Source organism: Punica granatum, chromosome 2 (genome assembly GCF_007655135.1).
Source record: "Punica granatum isolate Tunisia-2019 chromosome 2, ASM765513v2, whole genome shotgun sequence".
Classification (NCBI taxonomy): domain Eukaryota; kingdom Viridiplantae; phylum Streptophyta; class Magnoliopsida; order Myrtales; family Lythraceae; genus Punica; species Punica granatum.
Window position 1 is genome coordinate 115077 of NC_045128.1, and position 20311 is coordinate 135387.

A 20311-nucleotide genomic window follows, 5' to 3' on the forward strand; every position below is an offset into this window, starting at 1 on the left:
GAAACACGATCTTCAATCAACGATTGCTTCAATTAATCGACCATTTTGACTTTTGGCTCAAAAACTCTATTTATATATGTTCAATAGGCACCATCGAGGAGAAAAGATGTGTCTTTTATTTGGAACATGTCTCACAAAGAAAATTTTTAATTAATTATTTTAACTTTCAGTCAAATGACCGTTCGTCCTAAAATTACAACAGCTTGTGTCCCTTACAATTGTTAGTACTATTTCGTAAGGCAAATATGCAAAGGACTTGATCATTATATATATATAATGTTGTTGCTTTCCCACCTCTTCGCCCAGGAACATGTCCCAATTGTAAAGCACCATCTTGTGCCCTTCTAATCGATATATATATATATATATAAATATATAACACTGGTTTTGTGCCAATTAAATTAGAGAACGATTAATTGTGAGAAATTCCATAAATTTGAGAGAGTTTGAACATGTGAGTTTTCGAGCTTTGCTTCTTGAAAACTCTAGCTTTGTTATATCTCGAGAGTACTCTGTCAAAACCCGAAGCAACTAAGTATGGGGGCAAATCTACTCTTTGGAAAGCGTTGACCAATGCCTTAAGGCAACCCCAAGTTCGAGTATTGTTCGAGATCGTGGTTCATGTTCATGGTCTGTGATCGTTGTCCGTGGTTCGTGTTCGTGTTCATGATTTGCGATCATGTTCGTAGTTCGTGTTCAGAGTGTCTCCTCTGATTGTCATCTCTCCATATCCCTAACAATGCAGACAACTTTTAGTGTAGAAGGATGAAGTGACTGAACAATTCTTACTGGTTTTATTAGGTCAACTAACATTGAACTTCGTATAGGAAAATGATTATGGTGACAATTTTTATAGGTCACTATCTATTACTAGGTGAAGTGCAATTATAGTGATGGTCAGGTGGTCATTTTTAAACCAGTTGGTGCTTCATTCATTGGTCTTGTAAATGGTTATCTGACCGTTTCAAGTTTCAACACTTCTATTTGTAGCTATCAATATATGAAAATTGCTTCTCCATTTTTTTGCTTATGTATCTATTTATCAGTTTGGTCAGTTAATATCTCTATTAGTTTGCCATTTTGCCAACTTAAGTAATATTCAGTTTAGCATTTCTCAAATTAAGTAATGCTTCTCCATTTTCTTGCTTCTCCATTTTGCCAAGTAAAGTTAATGCCAAATGTTTTGGCCAACAAATAGATAAACCAAACACAATGATATTGAACAAATTATGCCAACCCAAACTTCATTACATATAATTGTAAGGTTTACATAACAATCAATCCATTTCAGCAACTAACATAACACTATCATCACCAATACTTATGTAATTACTTTAAGACAACACACCACTATCTCTACCACTGCTAAAAGACCAAACTTCATCTAATTCCATAATTTCATAACTAATACAACAACAAACATTGACAAAATCAAACCTAGAGCCTAAGCCCTTTCAGCTCTCTTTCGTTGGCAACATCCCCCATCCTAAGTTGACCAATCAATCTCTCATTTGAGAAGCTTAGCTGATCCTCCCAAAGAAAATAGCGGTAGCTCAATGCGTTGTTTCTCCACAATGGGCATCTATAAAAATGTCCTTCCAAGATTCAATTTTGTCCTAGAAGTAATCCTCAATGCTCTTCAGACACAGTGACAGATGGTACCTTCATTGGAGACACTCGAACTGCTATAAGGAGTGCTTGTTAGGTAGAAGATTGAATTTCTAGCAAAATCATCACACCCACAACCTCGATTACAACAGCGACCCAGTGATTGAGAGTGGCAGCTCATGGTTATCGCCAATTGGTGGATCACAATGCTCTTCTCTCCTTGCTCTCTGATGTCAGGATTTAGGGCTTAGGGTTTTTGACTGAACGAAATTCGGATATTAGGGGAGAGAGAGCAACGGTGCCGTTTTTTATAGTGTTGGTGCGGTAAAAAACGTCATCTAATGAGGATGTAGGGAAGACTGAGCAGCAGTGCCGTTTTTCCTTGGCTACGTGGGCAATATTATAAAAAATAATATTCTTAACGCCGTGAGTGCCAACTCAAACGCCACGTCGGTTTTCTATCTCAGCATTTAACGTCGGGACCAAACTGAGAGACGGAATAAACCTGCGAGGACGAAATCAATACAAATTGTAATTTGAGGACTAAAGTGGTGTCTACAGGAAAATTCGGAGATGGCAGTGATAGTGTTCTTGAACAGGAAGTTGCACTGGTAATGAAATTAAAAGCAATAAGACACGATCATTAAATATTTCAATGAATATTGGCACTATCATGTAAACTAATTGCCAACAGTAATACTGCGAAGAAAAGAATATGTAATATCGACCATGATTACAACGCATCTTTGCACTATATGGAAACCAACTGAGATATTGTATTCTGACCTGTCGACTAAAGATATTATATACTCTTATCTTTGATAATTTTAATAGCCGAAGAATATTAGTTGACATCATACTAGGAATTGTCATAATAGAGGAATATCTAAATAAGTTAAAATTGGTTTAAATTTAATATAATTTGAATAAAGTTTGGATATTATTTTATCGTAAAAAAAAGCACGGCAACGTATAGATTTTTTCTATGACAGTTTAATTCAAAATCAAGAGAATCATCTATATCTATATCTATTTATCTATACTATATAAAAGCGACAATGAAAATTTTTTTCTAACATTTCGATTCTGATAATGCCCACCGCAGATAATTTAAAAAATTTAAGACCATTAGATTAGAAAAAAAGAAATTAGGAGCATAATTGTATTTTCTTATAACCTTAACCGCTCCTTTTTTTCACCTTTTTCTCTCGCTCCTTATTTTCTCTCTCACTCCCTCACATAGTCCAAAATCTGCAAGACCTTTTATTACGCAACATTCAATTAATATTATAATGTATGTTCTTTCCCACTTATTCCCTTGGGCTCATTATAGGATCTTGCGTCCCTTCTTTTCTAATTTGACCTGCTCGTCACTTGAGCTTACGAGCCACTTCTTCGCTTGGGCCTGTGAGCCTTCAGGAAGTTTTTAGTGGCCCAACAGTGTGGGTCGCATCAATCTCAGTTTTGGAATAGAAGAGCAAAGCTTACAGGCGTTCCAACTTCAGGGGAGTTTAGCAAGGATGGATCGAGGGAGCTGAGGGGACAGACTAAAATGTTGACAATTATGTACAATCATTCAATTTTTCATGAAATTCATTATATTCGCACCCCCAAATCCCGCAAAAGTTATCATGTTATTCGCCCCCTCAAGGAGCAATCCCCCCTCGGTTCAAATCACAGGTCCGTCCTTAGGATTATCTTCATTAATTGCTCCTCATATTATTTCCGTTTCTAATCTTGCTCTTTCTTTGCTTTATGTTTCTCATGAAGCAACCCATGTATATAATACAAAGTTTGTACATAATACATTAGGAAAAAGAAGTGCCGGTTGATAAGTAGGAAGGAAATAGTTCCACTTTCAAATCACACTCCAACAATCGTACTCCCTGAGCAAATCTTGACGAAGCATCAACGAGCACTGCATCATTTGTATATTTATTTTAGTGAACGCAGCATTTCCAAAGTGGATTTCCAGGAGAACGAATCTGGGAGATTGGCTAAAACAAATCCCAGGAGTACCTGCAACCACATGAAGAAGAAGCAATAGACAGGCAAGTTAGTTACGCACAACATGCTAAAGGGATCATATAACATACTAAAAGGTGATCCGCGAGTATAATTTCAAAATAAATTTATAAATATTTTATCTATTAATTTCTAGCTCTTTCCATGTTAATATCGTCATTACGGTTTATTGTACCTGTTTATTCCTAATCATCTTAACCTCAATTATATAAATGGGATCCTTCAAATAAAAAATAATAATAAAATTGTAATAATGTTTTATCAATTTAAAGGAAGCCAGCAGTTGATTTGACTAAGGGGAGAGACAAAGAGATAAAGGGGGAGGAAGAGAGAGGTGCGGGAGTAGATAGTTGTTTTGTCGAAATTACAGTCATACTCTCAATCTATTGGTGATTAAGAAATCTATGTGAAAAAGAAAATAGTTTGTCTAGCTTTCTTCCTCCTAAAAATACTCTTCATAAAAAAATATAGTTAATTTTTTATTAAAAGTATAGTTAATTACTAGTCATTAGATTAAAGATAAATTAAGTTTTTAACTAGCAAATTCTTAATACCTCTCATTTTTTTCCTTAACTACCAACTTGTTTTTTTATTCATTGTTCATTATCTTTTTTCCCCCTATTATTAATTACTATTTTCACTAATAAAGAATTTTTTTTCACAATGGAATAATATTTATATATTCCCAAATATTATGAAAAATAATATAGTTTTCTTATATTATTAACAGTTTAAAAGGATGACAAAAAAAATAATTACGACAACTGAGCGTGATGCGGGTACCTAGTATAGTATAACACAAATTACAGGGTAAAAATGGAAGATAAAAGTCAAATAAAGTATTCGTTCTCCTTTTATAATATATATATATATATATAAATAAATAGATTATGTTATCCTTCCACTGTCCTAATATACGGGATTAATCTTAGGGGGTACCAGCCCAAGTGGACACGAAGCAAGATCAAAGTACCTGAACTGAGCCAAGGACGTAACTCATCGAGAACTGGCGATGATGGAACAGGATGTCTTCCAACATGGCAAATGGTATTGTGAGAGATGAAGCAAGTGCAGCCACCAGTGGGTTGGTCCAAACGATACATAGAGCCCTAATTTTTTAAAAATTATTACGACATTAGATTGCATAGTAGGAGAGAGTCGATTGATTATTGTAAAGAAGACCTTCAACAGAAGCTTTAGAAATATTACCATAAATAGTCAGACAAGAAACTCCCAACAAAGCAGTTGGCAAGAATAATTTCTCCTATCCTTGCAGATTGCGGAACGGCAAATTCTGGTTCCACGCCTACGACAGTCAGAGGTATTGCTGCAAAAGGAGCACGAACCTCCAATTGTGAATCAACCATTTCCAGCTACATTGTTAAGTGGTCGAGTAAATTGAAGTAACAAATTTTTTCAACAATAGAAATGATGATTTTTCCTGAGCTGTAAACACTCGTGCTTCTCTTACAAAGTGACAAAGTGAAATCAAGATTCCATTGGCTACGTGTTTCTCACAGTATAGTAAAAAAAAAAAAATCATTGCACTTACGACACAGAAATTCAATTCCAATGTGCTGGTCATTTATTAGTTAAAATGATGGAGTCCGCAGCTAAAGTAATTTTAATTTCTGAGGTTTCTTTTATTTTATGCAGAAGAAAAAAAGGGGTTTGGCCCCGCCAGTTTTTGCCCGACATTGCTACCTTCACATAGCACAATTGATTTTCTAGGCTCATGAATATCCCTTGGGAGAGAAGGAAAAATTGATATTTGCAGTTTGCATATGTTTCAGGCTGTGCCGAATGAAAAGACCCAATTTTCATCCATTCAGAATTGGATAAATAGGATTATTGTATTTTAAACAGCCATTCATTTCTTTAACATTTTAGATTAGTCTCATGATGCCCTGCATCCAGTTCCCTTCAGCAGTGGTGCAGCTGGAGCTCTTGTAACTTGTTATTAGTGCATTGCTGACAGAAACGCAGCAATGGGAAAACAATGAAGTTTGTCTTAAGAAGCAAAACAGAAATCAATTGTCAGGAAAACGAATGAAGAATTGAGAATGAGTACTAAGTAGGACCTACCAAGCCACCAAAGAGAACCAACACAGAATATTCCAATGCATCCAAATAATTTTTGCAAGTCCACTCTGTCTCCTCCTTCTCCAGCAAACTTTTTGAGCAGCACTGCAATAAGATGCACATCTCTATAAGCTGCAATTTCCAATTGACGAACACATTTTGTTCTTATCTAGAGAGAACAAAAGGACATGTTGTACCAGCAAATAGACCATCAGTTGCAGCTGAGAGGAGAGCAAATATATTTCCAAGAAGAGAATCGCCTCCGCCTCTGCTTCTGAAGGTGCAAGTTGAAGGAAAAGAGGTCTTTTAAGAATTCTCCGCTATCAATAGCAACTTATAATGCTAATTGCCTAATATCAGCCAGCAGAACTAACGTATGGACAAGAATCTAATTGAATCAATCAAGAGGAGCAACAACACTGAGGTCTGTCCAGAACTAATACTATATATCTCTGGTTAAAACTTTCGCTCTGTCAAGTAGTTTTACAATTAAAAGAAACTTACATAGTTGCGGTTGATTGCGATTCGTTGGTTGCAGAGCTCTTGCCCAGCGAGGTCATGGCGACACCTGCTATACTGACAACAACAGAAATAACTTGTATGATACTAATGGAATCCTCTCCCGAGATCACACCAATTAGAAGAGTGAAGACTCCTGATGTAGAAAACAGAATGGTCGTACTGGCAACGCTGGTCCGAGCAAGTGCAGCATTCATTAGATACTACAAACAAGAATATTGCCGTCATAAATATGTCCAACATTATCCAACAGAACACTAAAATATTGCATGGAAACCAACTTACTAAGTGGCCTTTTCTCAATTACCATTGGTTTCAATTTTTGAGATTTTCTGATTATACTAAGTCAAAAATCTCTAAAATGGATGCGCGGAAGAGGGGGGGTAAAGGCTTTAATCACGTGGATCAAGAAAACATGAAATAATGTTCCATTCTAACCTCGGATGCAAACCAAATGGGAGCCAATATAGAAGCCACTTTTGCAATTTGTTTAATGGTCATCTTTGTGTCATGTCCGACAATGGCTTCACTGCCTTTTTGGTGATAAATAAGTGCCTTTTCCTCCTCAAGAGAACTGTAGCCCTTGCTGTTGTTTACTTTCCCTTGGTTTTGCATTTCAACGTCATTTCTCTGCGTCGCTCCCTGTTTGACTGCGAAGGATAGATCCACTGCTTCTGCACTGTCACTTTCGGTTTCAATGCCGTCCCATCTCATTAATCTCAACAGCCAATCTTTTACTAATGCTATAGGGAGATAAGCAGCCAAAAGCGAGGTTCCAAGGTATGTCACTGCAAAGGGATGTCTGTAGCCATCATAAACTTCCTGTGTCGACACTGAAGTCAGTATATAGGTATATATATATCAGTGATAAGGACGGTATTTTCGATCCATGCTATAAATTTTCAAATACATGTGCAATTCTTCTAGATACTGCGAAAGACGATAAAAGCACAAATGGGAAGGGAGTAAGCGGCGACCGTTAAGTAGAATATTTTATTCTTAATCAGGGAGATTTATTTCTTATTCTTTCCTATGACTTATGGGATGTGTTATGTAACTTTGTAAATTTAGAGCATCCTCTCGTATTCTATTTATACTCAATGAAAATGTGACCAGTCACTCATCAGTAAGTGATTAGAAATTCACATTATCCCTTTTCTTCTGATGCAAGAGGAATACTTAATAAAATGACCATTTCGATTGGAGAACGTGATGATGAGCCTAGCTTTATATCCAAAATAGTAGAAATGATCAGTTTCTGACCTGTGTGACCTCTGCAGAAGTGACCCACGTGATTACCAGAGTGACAATGAGAAGCAACCCGGCTTTGTATTTCCAGCAACTCATACTTGGTCGGAGGATATCGCTGCAGCTGGTTTTAGTATCTTCCTGAGCGCTAAGCAGATTAACATATAATTGCGATGAGAGCTCAATAAAGCAAAAGGGAAGCAAAACTAATATGTCCAAGGGATATCTATGCACTATATGCATGTTTGTGTGTATGCACGTATACATGTATGTATGGTACATGTATTATACGGAGACTTACCCCCTGCTTTCTCTGGGGAGGGACAGAGTGCTGGAGCGCCTCTCTGTGATGTGCTTAAATAAGCAAGCACCTATCTATCTAACTAAGCACCGAGGAAGTGAATTAGTGGATTTTCTCGTACTTCAACCCTCCCAACATTATTTTTATAGTATCATAATGGAAGATAGTATGAATCCATCAAAAAATGCATGATACTATGAAAGTGAAGCACAAAGTTTCAACTCAACAGTGTGAAATCGGAGTGTGTTGGGGTGGGGGGCATATGAGATTAGAGGGCCCTACAAATGGGAGGAGTTGTAGTTTAGTTGCCTACTTCCACCGTCGCTGTCGGGTCAGAGAGCGTCAACAGAACACGGAAGAAGTCGGTCTTTTTTCTATTTTCTATGCTATAGCCTTTCTTCTTTTCTCTCTCTTTTTTTGGGGTAAAATCTATGCTTTAGTTCTCGATCGATTACACTTCTGCAGCTTCGTTCGTTTACATACGAGTAGTTGAACAAAAGACAAGCCCAGACTACAGCATCAGTTAATTTCTGCATTCATAATTCTAACAACAATAATATTCTGATCGAGCTCATTGACACTATCCATATGAGGAGCACACATAACCACCGTTTTCTCTCTATTATTCATGGCCGGATTCATAGATCAGATAGCAAAACTCAATTGGGTCAGGTTATCTTTGCCCTGTTAATAAAGACTTTTTTTATTTCGTTAGAGTGGTCAACAAATCACTGTAGGCTTTGTTTCATCGCAAAAGTTCTCTGAACCTGATGTCACCGCATCCGTCAACCAAACTCATCCACGATTCTTCTTTCACATTGCTCTTCTTTTTCCACTATAAATAGACTTCCCCAATGCAAAAAGAATGCATCGTTAACTCCTCCAATATCATTTTGCCTGAGATCTGTATATCTATATATAATATATAAAGTCATGCTTGTCCGAATCAATCCATTCGATAATTTCACAGTTAATTGACATTTTAATTCCAGTTTAATGAATTTAACTATATTTTTATTTGTGTCCATATTTTGATTATCCGTCCATATTATTTATATCTACAATTTCTTTAAATCTATATCCATTTATATATCATATATGTTAATTATTTAATTGTTGTCATATGAAAATTGATAAAAGTTTACTGCGCAATGCGCAAGTGCAAACTAATTACAGATAAACCGCATCTAGATATAGTTAAATATTTAAACTTTTCTCTCTCCACATTTGAAAAAATGAGGGTTTAAAAAAAAGTTATATGTTTACTTTTAGAGAACTAACTCTCATTTTTCTTCTTCAATTTTCTTCTTATTTACTAAATTTATTTCTCTATTGAAAAATATATAATATGTTTACTAATGTTAAAATTATAAAATCATAGTTCATAGTAAATCAATCACTAATTTAGTATTGGAGGTCAAATTTTGTGGAAATAAATTATGTTTAATAAGTAAGAAAGGAAAGTCATAAATTAAAAATTTTTAAAAAAAGAAAGAACTGGATAATGAAAAATTAGAGAACTAAAAAAAAAAAGCTTTTCTAATCTCTATACAAACCAGAATATTGAAAAAGAGAATTTTCTTTAAAAACTCATTTTAATTTTATTTTAGAAAAAATATTTTTTTGTAGTTTTCTACTTTTTAGAAAATTTTCCAAAAAAATAGAAATTTCTTGAAAAGTAAACGGGTCATAAAGAAATTAAGGAGAGTGGTAAAGCCTAGTAACAAATAGTGAGAATTTAGTATTAAAAATTGAATTGAATGGTTAAAAAAAGAAAAATAATAATAATTATGTGGTTGAATTAAAAATAAGTAAAGTAGAGTTAAAATTGATTTGTAAAATCAATCGGACCTACTTTATGGAGATCTCACCAGGCTACTTCACCCCCCACCTTTTTGCTGAATATTGTTTAGTTTATATTGTTTCGTGCTTTTTGTTTCTATGGGCTCTGGCCCCGTCTTTCATTACCCAAAAAAAAAATGCATATAAAAAAAAAATCTCTTGTCCAACCGCATATTCCAAATCATGATTCCGTTTAGGATCCCCCCGTTACAACTCCTACCTAGCTGCTGCATTTGCTGACAGGAAAATGGTCCAAGCAGCTAGCGGCCATTCTGCTAAACCAGATCCCTGTTCATTTATACAATAACATGAGGGAAATTCTTCAGTCAAACTACTGGAGCTCGAGTGCTATTTTGTCATTTTTAAACATGTCACTCGTGTCATAATTCATTTATATTGTACTTCGATTCATAAACTCTTCAAACAGTTTATTGAATATGTATATTGTTGACCGCTTTGCAAACAAAATGAAATGCTGCAATCGACAGTACGCATGGGGTTAAAGAATTTCCCATAACATGAATATATATATATATATATATACACACACAAGAAAGGATCACGGTAGGGACTACACTAGGCAGAGAATGGAAAGACAACTATGACCGTTTGGCCTGCATTTCCATCCTTTTTCATGCTAAACTTTTCCGATAACTAAACGGCTACAGGAAAGAAAACAAGAAAGAAAACAGTGGACAATCTCATTAGTTGATTCAATTGACAAATGGAAATTGAACACCTCCCTCATTTCCTAACTCTTGGAGTAGCAAACCGGAATTTTGAATCATCAAAGAAAAACCTATAAAGAACAAATTGAATGATCATTGATTTCCGGTTTGTGTTTATAAGCAATTTTATATATATTTTAAGGGGAGGATCCCCACAATACCTCAGCAACAATAGTAGCAGCCTCGGCATCAGACGAGGAAGCCTCCCTGACCCTGATCAGTATCTGCTGCTTGAAGGCTCTCCGCTCCCTCTGCCTCAACCCTTCCCCGACCTCCAGCTGCACCGCGAATCTCGCCACACAGCTTGCAAAAGGATGGCTCTCTAGAAATCTCCTCCCGCTTCTCTCCTTCTCGTGCCTCCCCAAGCCGATCAGGTCGCCCCCGAGATCTGACCACTGCAGCTCCACCAGCTTCTCTATCAGCCCTGCCTTGAGCATCGCCTCGATCGCCTCTTTCCTCCCAAAGTAGCCAATCTCCAGGATGCACTCCATGGCCACCAACCGTGTCTGCACGTCCTCAGAGTCCAGGAAGCTTATGATGTTGGGTATCTCCCCATTGGACTGGACCTCATCCACCAGCGGGGACTTGATGGATTTGACCAGTGAACAGAGCACTCTCAGGGAGTCCGGGGTACCGATCGCGATCAAGGCCTGCACGGTTGCCGCCATGGATACTTGACCCACGAACACATCCTTGTTGAATCGGATAAAGGCTGCAACCGCATAGGCCGCATGCTCCCAGGTACTTGTTGAGCAGCTGGGGTCGCACAATATGGCATCCAGCCGCAGGAGCAGCTTCGACTTCAGCACCATATCCTGCAGCTCCGGGTCGAATCCTTGTGAAACACGCCTCTCGAGCTGAGCCACGAGCCTGATGATGTCATCCCCATCCCTATTCCTATCCTTGTTTGAGAGAGCTACGATCAGCTTCTCGATGGTCTCCCTGTCGATCCATGCCTGGATTTCGGACTCAATCGACTCGGCCACCCGGGAGATGGAGTGAGTGGGAGAGCGTCGAGAGAGGAAGGATGTGAGGCTGAAGCCACCTCGAGACTTGTGGATGAGGGTTCGGAGGTTGGCGAGGTGATGGGCCAGGTTGGAGAGGTGGGGGTCCTTGGAGAGAATGGAATCCGACTCGGTTTCCAGCTCCAGTAGGGTTTTCATGGCGGGGGAGTTGGAATCGGCCGAGTCTTGCAGCTCATGAGACGCTTGCTTCAAGGCCTCGAGCACTTTGAGCACTCCCCCCACGCTGCTATCTTCCTTGGATGTTGGGTCTCGGTCACTCATTGTGAGTCATGCGACTCTGTTCCGTTTCCTCCCACTCTGCTTGTGGTCGCCGGGGGGGCGATGGAAAAACCAAAGAAAAAGAGAGACCACGAAAGTCAAGGTTGGGTTTCCTCCTATTCAGCAGTAAGCCGGGAGCTACAGGTATGGGGAAGTCCCTCGATTGGCTCGGAAGAAAGACAGAAACGAACTACCAGTCAACCCATACACCCGCACGCTAACACGACACGAGGTTTGAGTTTGGTCCAAATCTCGACTACTCCACGGGAATTCTCATGTTTGGTCCCCCATATTAAGAAAATCCGAGCATCAACTTATTTATATGTAACATAACAAAACTCGCCCATCAAATAAAATGGTTAGAAAATACTGGACATGCCTGTTTTTAGTTATTATTAAGGAATGGAATGAGCCGAAAATGGAGAATTCACAAATTCATACAAGGGAAGTGAATAGATAAACCAACAAAAGAAAAAAAATCGTTTTAATTCTCTTGGCCACTTGGTGTTCTTCTGCACGTCCAAAAGAACAGAAGTGGTCGTATCATGACTCATTTCACTGGGCATCCTTCTCAAATTACCCTCGACCTATTTATTGACTTCACACGTCTCTCTTCCAAAACGGATTATGTACAATGACCAAATGTCAGAGTATTGTCACCGGTTCTCTAATTTCTCTACATTCCCCTCTCCCGGAGGAGGAGGAAGCACTGTAAGAAGTTGGTAAAAAGGAAAGATATAACTTCACTTATTCTCCAGCAGTAAACGAGAAGGGGCAAACTGTGATCACTGTCACCTATGCGTCTCGATAAATCGGCTGGGGCATCCATTTTAGGTGGAGATTCAGCTTCCCAGACTTGGCACCATCTACTGGAAAGCAAACTTTATATTCCCCTTCTAGTATGACCTTGGTCAGAGTCAAGATGCATCTTCCCATGTAATCCTGCAAGCAATATTTACAACCTTGTCAGTCTGTGTAATTCCATGCCTCATATCATAGCAATGGGTACAGTGAACTACATATAGACACAAATACACATGATTTAAGAACATCAAATTTGCTGAGGCACCACTCCTGCAACCAAGGACAACATTTAACTGGCAAGCACACCACCTGCTACCCATGAAACATAAACTCAAGTGTGCCTGGATATGGTTGTATTTTGGCATGAAAACCAGCAAACAAGAAGTTAGGCCAGATTTTCCAGAAGATCTAAACTAGTACAATATAGGAGGCAACAACCCCAGTTAACTGGTTCATACAATAGCTTGAGGGTCACCAAACTGGAGATAAACATCAATTCACGATGGGTAACGACAACAGCAAGAAGCATTACTCAGGACAATATCTTAATAATCTTTCAAAAAAGGAAAACAAGGTATTGACATGTGAGACATACTGTGACACAGTTAACCCCCCTTAACCTCCATCAACAACCAGATAGATCGCACCAAGATGCTAGTTAATAAATTGTTCCTGCTACTGAATTTTTGGGACAAGATGGTTGCTTCATCCAGTGTTCAGTCAATGAATGAAAACTTCTTAAGGAAAAACAATGTCACCTTCCCAAATGTGTCATGATCCCAGACTTCCAGAATTAGCATATCATGTAGTCCATCCTCCACAACAAAGTCAAATGTTTGATTCCAAACAGGGTTCAAGCTGTCATTCACGACCTGAAACACAAACATTGCTTGCTTATCAAATCAAGTGTATTATTTCCTTTTTCGAAAAAATTGCCCAAAGTAGAAGCCCGGGGCCTGTACAACTATGTTTACCCGCGTTTTATTTTTCATTCCTGACTTCTTCATGGTGACTACAACATATGGATCAGCCTTCCCCATTACATCCACCACTGGCAACTCTTCAGCAGATATCACAGTGACAGAGAGCACCCCTCTCACAATAACTTCCCTTTTCTTCTGTCCAATGCCATTTCCATCCTCACTAACTTCCATGCCATTGATCCCACCTTTCAAGACCTTCTCCAAGGATGTCATTGAGATGTCATGGCTGAAAGGGTTGGTGAAACTATTCTCCATGCCAAAAGGACAGTACAAAAGCTCCAAGTGCACCTAAAAGTGAAAGCCCAAACTATGTTATCTGATTGTGTTTCTGCCAAGTGGATTTGAAAACAAACACATTTTCCCTAAAAGGAAACAAGGCCAAATAACACAGCATTCTGCTTTTGCAACAGTGAAGAGGTAGCATCCTGCAGAGCCTCCATCTTCGATAATTTATTATTATCAACAGGCCAGTTATTCAAACTTACCGCTGCTCCTCCTACAGCATCTTCAACCACCCTTAGGAGAGAGTTGAAATTGAAATAACATTTTCACCAAATTTAAATCAGTTGCGTCTACTTCCTGAGGCAGAGGATGGTTGTTCGAAAACTGTAAATTGGATTAAAGATACCAATCCAAAGTCCACAACCAGCTGTCCATAAAGCAGTAATACTTAATGTGAACAACAAGAAACGCAATTGTGCAACATTTTAACCTGACCAATATACATGCACATACACACACACACACACACACACACATACTCACCCTTAACCAATATTTGGATTTAGGGATTTTGAGGGAATTGAACGAAGGGGATTAGGAGACAGGTCATTCCACCAAAATATCAAATTGCTTCTTGGAATTAGCAATTTTTTTTCTTGAAATGTTAAAAAAAAAAACTTTTAATGCTTGATTCGAGCCAAAAGGAGAACACCTCTCCCTCCAATTCCTTGAATCCATCCATCCAAACAATCCTAAAATTAAACAAGCATCTAGTAGAAATGCTAAGAAGGGATATTTGACACCCTTATCCCATTTTTTATACTATTATGAAGTTCTCACCCAAAAAAAAATTTATATTTCGATAACTTCCGAAATTAACATTGATTAAATTACTTCTTAAATTAGACTAGTAAATATTTAATTATACACTAATTAATTGGGTTTTTCTAACCTACGCACTAAGGGCGCATGATAAACTATAACAAATAAACCGAATATTGTAAAACTATAACAAGATTAGCCAAGTTGGTACCAATTTAATACATGGATCTATTCTGCTTTCATATTCATATACATGTTCATGGAAATTGTTGCAGTTTATCCTAGGCCCTTACAGCATAGATTAGAAAAATCCAAATTACCTGTCAAAGAAGTACACTTTTATTATGCTTCTAAGATTTATGAGGTTTATATAAATACTATACCACTATAGCTCATGGTAATTTTATCTTTGTATATGTGTGTCTTTTCTGTAAAAGAAAGTCATCATTTTTTAAGTTGCCTAAATACAAGTGACTGATCTAGACAATTCTCATTTTGGCCCTTTTTTTCATTGTCCTTTTTCCGATCAGTGATTAATTTATAATTTTATTAGTAATATATAGCATGGAAAATATAATACTTGTTCTTGTGTGCGCACACACATTTACTTGCCGGTGGATCCAAAAAGGTGATGCTTTCTTTACCTCATTTCTCTATCTTTCAACTGACTGTACAAATCTACATGAAAAGAGAAAGGGGCAGAAGGCTCAAAGTAACAGCAGAATATTATTACTCTGAGAAGTTAATAGACTTTTCACCTGCCCCCGATTTTTGTTATCCCTTTGAACTTCCAAATCTTTAACCAGCTTCAACCACACATCCTTCACTTTGCCTGGCTCAAGCTCTTTTAACTGTACTTGAGCACATCCAATTAACTCGGATGCCTGAAGCCCTTCATCATCATAAACTTTGACCACCAAATGTTGCGTGGATGCATCCTCAACGACGAATTCAAAATGTTCATTCCAAACAGGATTCAATTCATTGTTCTGAGGGGGGGGGGGGGGGGGGGGAAAGAGTTTGTTAGTTCCCCCAAACAGATGAAATATACTTCTCAAAGACAGTAATAAGATAAAGAGACTCACCAGTATTTTGCTTTTCTTCATTCTATCCCGTAAAGGGCGTATATAAAGAACAGCATAGGGATCCGATTTCCCAATGATGTCTTTGTTTGTCAGCTCCTTTGCTTGTACGAGCTTCACTTCCAAGGTGCCAACAGGCTTTAGTTCCAAGTCACTAACAGGGAAAGGTTGTTAATTTGATATTGACAAATGTGAAAACCCCATTCTACTACAAATCTCCTTCGGGTAAGTGCTGCAACCAAACCTAGATCTTAGCATGGAGAGTTATTTTATTTATTAAAGGATTAATATCATCATATAGCACGATATTTTGAAAATTTTCACTAGATAGCACATATCGTATTAATTTTATCATTCAGCACGATATTTTGAAATTTTTTCATAACATAGCACAACAAGCAATAATTTCACTACATAGCACAAAATTCTGAAATTTTTTCACCACGTAGCACAACGTTAGTTTTTCGTCAATTTTTTGTGCTATATGGTGAAAAAATTTCACAATTTTGTGCCATACGGAAAAAGAATTCCACAATTTTGTGCCATTTGGTAAAATTATTGCTTGTTGTGCTATGTCATGAAAAAAATTCAAAATATCGTGCTGAATGGTGAAATTAATACGATATGTGCTATGTGGTGTGCTTTATGGTGATATTAACCCTTTATTAAAAAGAAAAGAAAATGCAAAGATTCGGCAAAACCAATTTGTGCTTACAGATTTCATTTCAGATATTTTAATGGAATTAGATACCTATAGTCTCCTGGCAAGATGGGTATAACCTTCCGAACCGGCCATGTAATTGAATCCTCAACAGCATCCCGAATTGTATCCTGCAAGGATGTACCCGGCCGAAGGTCATATGATATTCACCAAATTTATCTAACACGAATTAATAAATGCTGCAGTGTTGAAATACAGACTAGTATAGCCTCAAGTGCACAGGAAAATGTGTTTAGATAACCGACTCTCGACATCTGATGGTGAAGCCCAACCAAGTATTGTGAAATGAAATCACAAACAAGTGTAACCTAATGAATATATTATTCCATAAACCTAGAAGCCTTCCCCTTCACTTGGGAGCTCAGCATTCCAAATCTAACTCCTCATATGTAAAGATACAGTCAAAATTATATTTTCACAGCCCTTCTTGGCTGGATTGCAGTTGGATAGTTCACAGGTACAAGGGAACACCCCTCAAATATTGTTATCATTAATTGAAGCACAGATATTTCACTTCGAGAGGTCCAGAATCTTGCAGATACCTAATAAACACTAAAAGTTGAAGCAATTAGTCACAGGCATAAACCTGAGTAACAAAGGTCAGATAACTCTTATTAGCAGCTCAAGGCAGTGGGCAGGAATTGGTTTCCTCCCTGCTGTCAAATCCAACACAGCATTTAAATTGCAAAAGAACACTAACAAATATTGTTCATATGTCTTCCAAACCTCAATGGCGGAATAGATTCCGGGAATTGTTGATATGTCCCCACCAACAATTTTCAGCGTTAAATCCAGCTTTTTCTGCAAGGGAAAAATTTATATCAACAACTTGATGTATCTTTCCTTTATAGGTGCATGTATTCTTCAGGAGTTGGTGCATTGTGTCACTCCACATGCATGCCAGCTCAAATACTCATCCGGTTGCAAATGGAAGGATGAAGAGAGAAGTGAAGAAAACTTGTGCAGAGTTCAATGATGAATGATAATTTACACTATACCTTTTCTCTAAGAGAAAAACAAACAGCTCCAAAGCAAGGAAACTCATCAACAAGTGGCTTAAAGATCAACCTAAAAACCCCAGTAAATCCAATGTTCTTTACCTATCAGCAAAGAACAATATCTGTTAGAATTACTAAAGAGCTTCCAAACTGTGAACCAGTAAATATAAATACAGGCTCAAATATTTCAACAAACCTAATTTCTGCAACAGATATAGAATGTTTCAGATATATCATACTCGTGCCCATGTACGTGTGGTATTACACATGCTTACAACAGTTTTCAATACTTTGCATCATTAATAACAACATAAGTATTAGCAAAAATAATAATATAATTTTAAAAAGATTGTAATTAATTAAAAATTACATGAAAGATGCTCTTTATAGTTTCAATAACCTTGTGCTTCACTCGTAAATTTTTTAAAAAAATCTACTTGATGCCAATGCTACATGTACACTAATTTTCACACAACATATAAGTTCTACAACATTTAGAATTTCTTCTATAAAGAAACCTATTATTCTCTAATATTTAATATATTTAAAGAAGTAATATTGAAAAAATGATGAAATTCATCAAAACATAAAAATAAAATATAATTTTTAAAAAATGTTAGAGTTTTTTCCAAAAAGATCATATTACTATTTAATATGAAATGCATTAAAGAATGTAATTTGAAAGAAAACTATAAAAGTAGGATCTCTTTTAAAATGTATGACTGTGAGAAAGGAGAAACAGAGGAGGGGAAACAGTGGGTGGGGTATATGTAATTATTATCATAATCTCAATCAAACAGCCTATATTAGTTGAAGTTTATAAGATAAAGGTATTTTAGGGTTGTGAAAGTGAGAACAAAGGATCGGGTTTGGCTTTATATAATATATATTATAGACAAGAATCCTCATGGAAAGAAATCCAATTTGACCCTCACCGTTAAGCATCAACGTTCCAGTTCCATGGTAAAAATTGATCCGGACCAACCAGAAAACCAGAATTAGTGTTTCCACGAAGGCAGAAATTGTAAAGATCTAGAAGAGAAACAGGAGCTCTTCTAGCTACTTGTAAACAAATTTATTCAGATGTCATCATGTCAGCCCACTGCTCTTCTAAATGCAGTAAAAGAGTTTCATAATTCTAAAACCACACAAATTTGGACTGACTGCTTCACAAGGAAGTTTAGGAACAGAGAAAAAGAGGCGGGCTTAAAACTCAACTACAATTTAAGGAAAAAGAACCACAAAAGCTAAGGCGCTGTGCATGTGCTGCGTGGAGTACAGAGTAATGAAGTAGGCCACCTAAATAGGTACAGATAAGAATCAGCAATTAGAGAGTATTTGAATGTCAGATCAACCCCATACTTTCCATCAAAGACAGTGCAATATCTATTAGTAAAATTCCCCAGGTTATGCCACTCGGACATCTGTTGTAGAACAACTGCAGAATCTGGGAAGCATTTTTGGAAAATTCAGTTCTCAGAGCCAAAGAACAAGGATGTGAATTAAGTAAAAACTGCATGCTATCAATAAGAACCTGGAGAGAGCCACTGACGAACAGCTTTTTTACCTACGACAGAAATAATTTTACCTGCACAGGAAGTGCCACCCCAACTCTAGTGTTAATATCCAGTATTATGCTCGGATTGCCATCCCAGTTCACCTCCAACTCTAAAGTAATGCCATTGCCACCCCCTCCATCTTCCACAACAGAGACTCCTGAAAGCCAAGGGAGCATCCGTTGTTAAGAGAAATAGAGAGTAATTAAAGGTCCGTGCGAGATATGTATGCAGAGGCAATTACCAATGTAATAGCTAACAAAGAGTCCAGAAATTCAAAAGCAAATCAAACTGTTTGTCTGGACCTGACCGAGTGCGAGTGATTTCAGAGGCGACCAAACCAAGTTACCAAGCCAGAAACTTTGCAAGAGAAAACTGCAATTCAAAAGACGCACACAGCTAAATCAAACAAAAAGAAGATATCACCTGTGAATTGGGGTGCCACAGTACCGAGAGTGAATTTGGAGAACTTGAGAGAGGACAAGATGATGGGAGTATATTGTTCCAAGATGGGCTCGACTGAAGCCTTAATCAACTGAGATGCAGCCTACAGGACCAAGACGACGTAATGAATACATCCATACATACATACATACACCTTGAGGAGTGTGATTGCAGCTAGCAGCAGAAGTAGTTAGCCAAGGAAGGAAGGAAACCTCATTGACATAAGGCCAGATCTTGGTAAGATGGTGATTAAGCCAGGTCAGCTTCTGGCGCTGAGTGAAAACGACCCAGGAAGGGTACAACTCTGCCGGCAGTATTTTCCGGGAATCCTGCACGCTCATCCTCGCGAAAGCTGCAATAGTCGTCGCCTGCCAGCAGCAGACACCCTCAAGACTTGGTTTAACATATACTGAAAAAAAAATTTGCTTCTACCGTTTCTAATTCTGTTCACAGTAAAGCAGAAGAATGAAGGAGAGAGCTAAACAGCACGAACGAGCTCAGAGCGACGCTTAGATCGGGCATTTTCGGACCGCACAAAGCCGACGATCAGTGCCAAGCCCAGAGCGATTCCCAGCAGCAGCCCCGCGACGAAGGCCATTCTGATTCAATAAGCAAGCTCTCTCTCTATCTGATTATGGGATTTTCGGACAAAACAAAGCGGAGGAGGAGGAGACACGAGCAGGGGCGGGGACTACTCGCGAGAAAAGATTTGCTCTCTTTCTCTTTCCGCTTTGACTGCAAAGATCTTTGCCATGGTCATTTATTTATTAAAAAAAAAACTGGGTGCTGGGACCCGGTGGTTGTTGATGTTGTTGTTTACTGTGGTGATGGCTTTGCTTCCGGACGGTACAAAGGGGTTGTTTTTCTGGGGCTCGGAGTCTTCTTCTTCTTCTTTGGTCAGACGCGAAGGGGACGGACAGGGACCCTTTGTCCTGCTTCGGTTTCCCTGCCGACAATTGACGTTAATGGAACCTGGACAGCTTGGCCCTGTCCAAAGACGGAATACCCTGACCAACAAGATGTTTCCACATCATCTGGAGACG

The 20311-nt window shown here is 38.0% G+C and overlaps 3 protein-coding genes across 9 annotated transcripts; all 3 read right to left on the reverse strand.

The window, feature by feature from the left end:
* Positions 1–3296: 3296 nt before the first annotated feature.
* On the reverse strand, positions 3297–8643 carry LOC116194167 (uncharacterized vacuolar membrane protein YML018C-like). Of its 5 annotated transcripts, XM_031522918.1 has the most exons (10): positions 7784–8594; positions 7498–7630; positions 6673–7056; positions 6398–6437; positions 6220–6286; positions 5913–5989; positions 5719–5820; positions 4843–4960; positions 4607–4742; positions 3297–3627 (listed from the first exon to the last, which is right to left on the reverse strand). In XM_031522918.1, exons 2-10 carry the CDS (start codon positions 7579–7581, stop codon positions 3544–3546), a joined length of 1092 nt encoding a protein of 363 aa, XP_031378778.1. In that variant the 5' UTR covers positions 7582–7630; positions 7784–8594; the 3' UTR covers positions 3297–3543. The 5 variants fall into 5 exon arrangements, with proteins under 5 accessions (XP_031378778.1, XP_031378777.1, XP_031378776.1 ...); XM_031522917.1 differs by having other exon boundaries at positions 6220–6437; positions 7498–7623; positions 7784–8584; XM_031522916.1 differs by having other exon boundaries at positions 6220–6437; positions 7784–8582.
* A 1120-nt stretch (positions 8644–9763) lies between these two features.
* Positions 9764–11843, reverse strand: LOC116194297. Of its 2 annotated transcripts, none has more exons than XM_031523074.1 (2): positions 10515–11843; positions 9764–9913 (listed from the first exon to the last, which is right to left on the reverse strand). In XM_031523074.1, exons 1-2 carry the CDS (start codon positions 11637–11639, stop codon positions 9842–9844), a joined length of 1197 nt encoding a protein of 398 aa, XP_031378934.1. In that variant the 5' UTR covers positions 11640–11843; the 3' UTR covers positions 9764–9841. The 2 variants fall into 2 exon arrangements, with proteins under 2 accessions (XP_031378934.1, XP_031378935.1); XM_031523075.1 differs by lacking the exon at positions 9764–9913 and adding an exon at positions 10125–10424.
* A 225-nt stretch (positions 11844–12068) lies between these two features.
* LOC116194296 (synaptotagmin-5-like) lies at positions 12069–20091 on the reverse strand. 2 transcript variants are annotated; one of them, XM_031523072.1, is made up of 12 exons: positions 19762–20091; positions 19481–19636; positions 19251–19371; positions 18857–18984; positions 17269–17370; positions 16997–17071; positions 16301–16380; positions 15553–15703; positions 15226–15456; positions 13415–13711; positions 13199–13312; positions 12069–12578 (listed from the first exon to the last, which is right to left on the reverse strand). In XM_031523072.1, exons 1-12 carry the CDS (start codon positions 19864–19866, stop codon positions 12432–12434), a joined length of 1707 nt encoding a protein of 568 aa, XP_031378932.1. In that variant the 5' UTR covers positions 19867–20091; the 3' UTR covers positions 12069–12431. The 2 variants fall into 2 exon arrangements, with proteins under 2 accessions (XP_031378932.1, XP_031378933.1); XM_031523073.1 differs by having other exon boundaries at positions 19701–19842.
* Between the last annotated feature and the right edge of the window lie 220 nt (positions 20092–20311).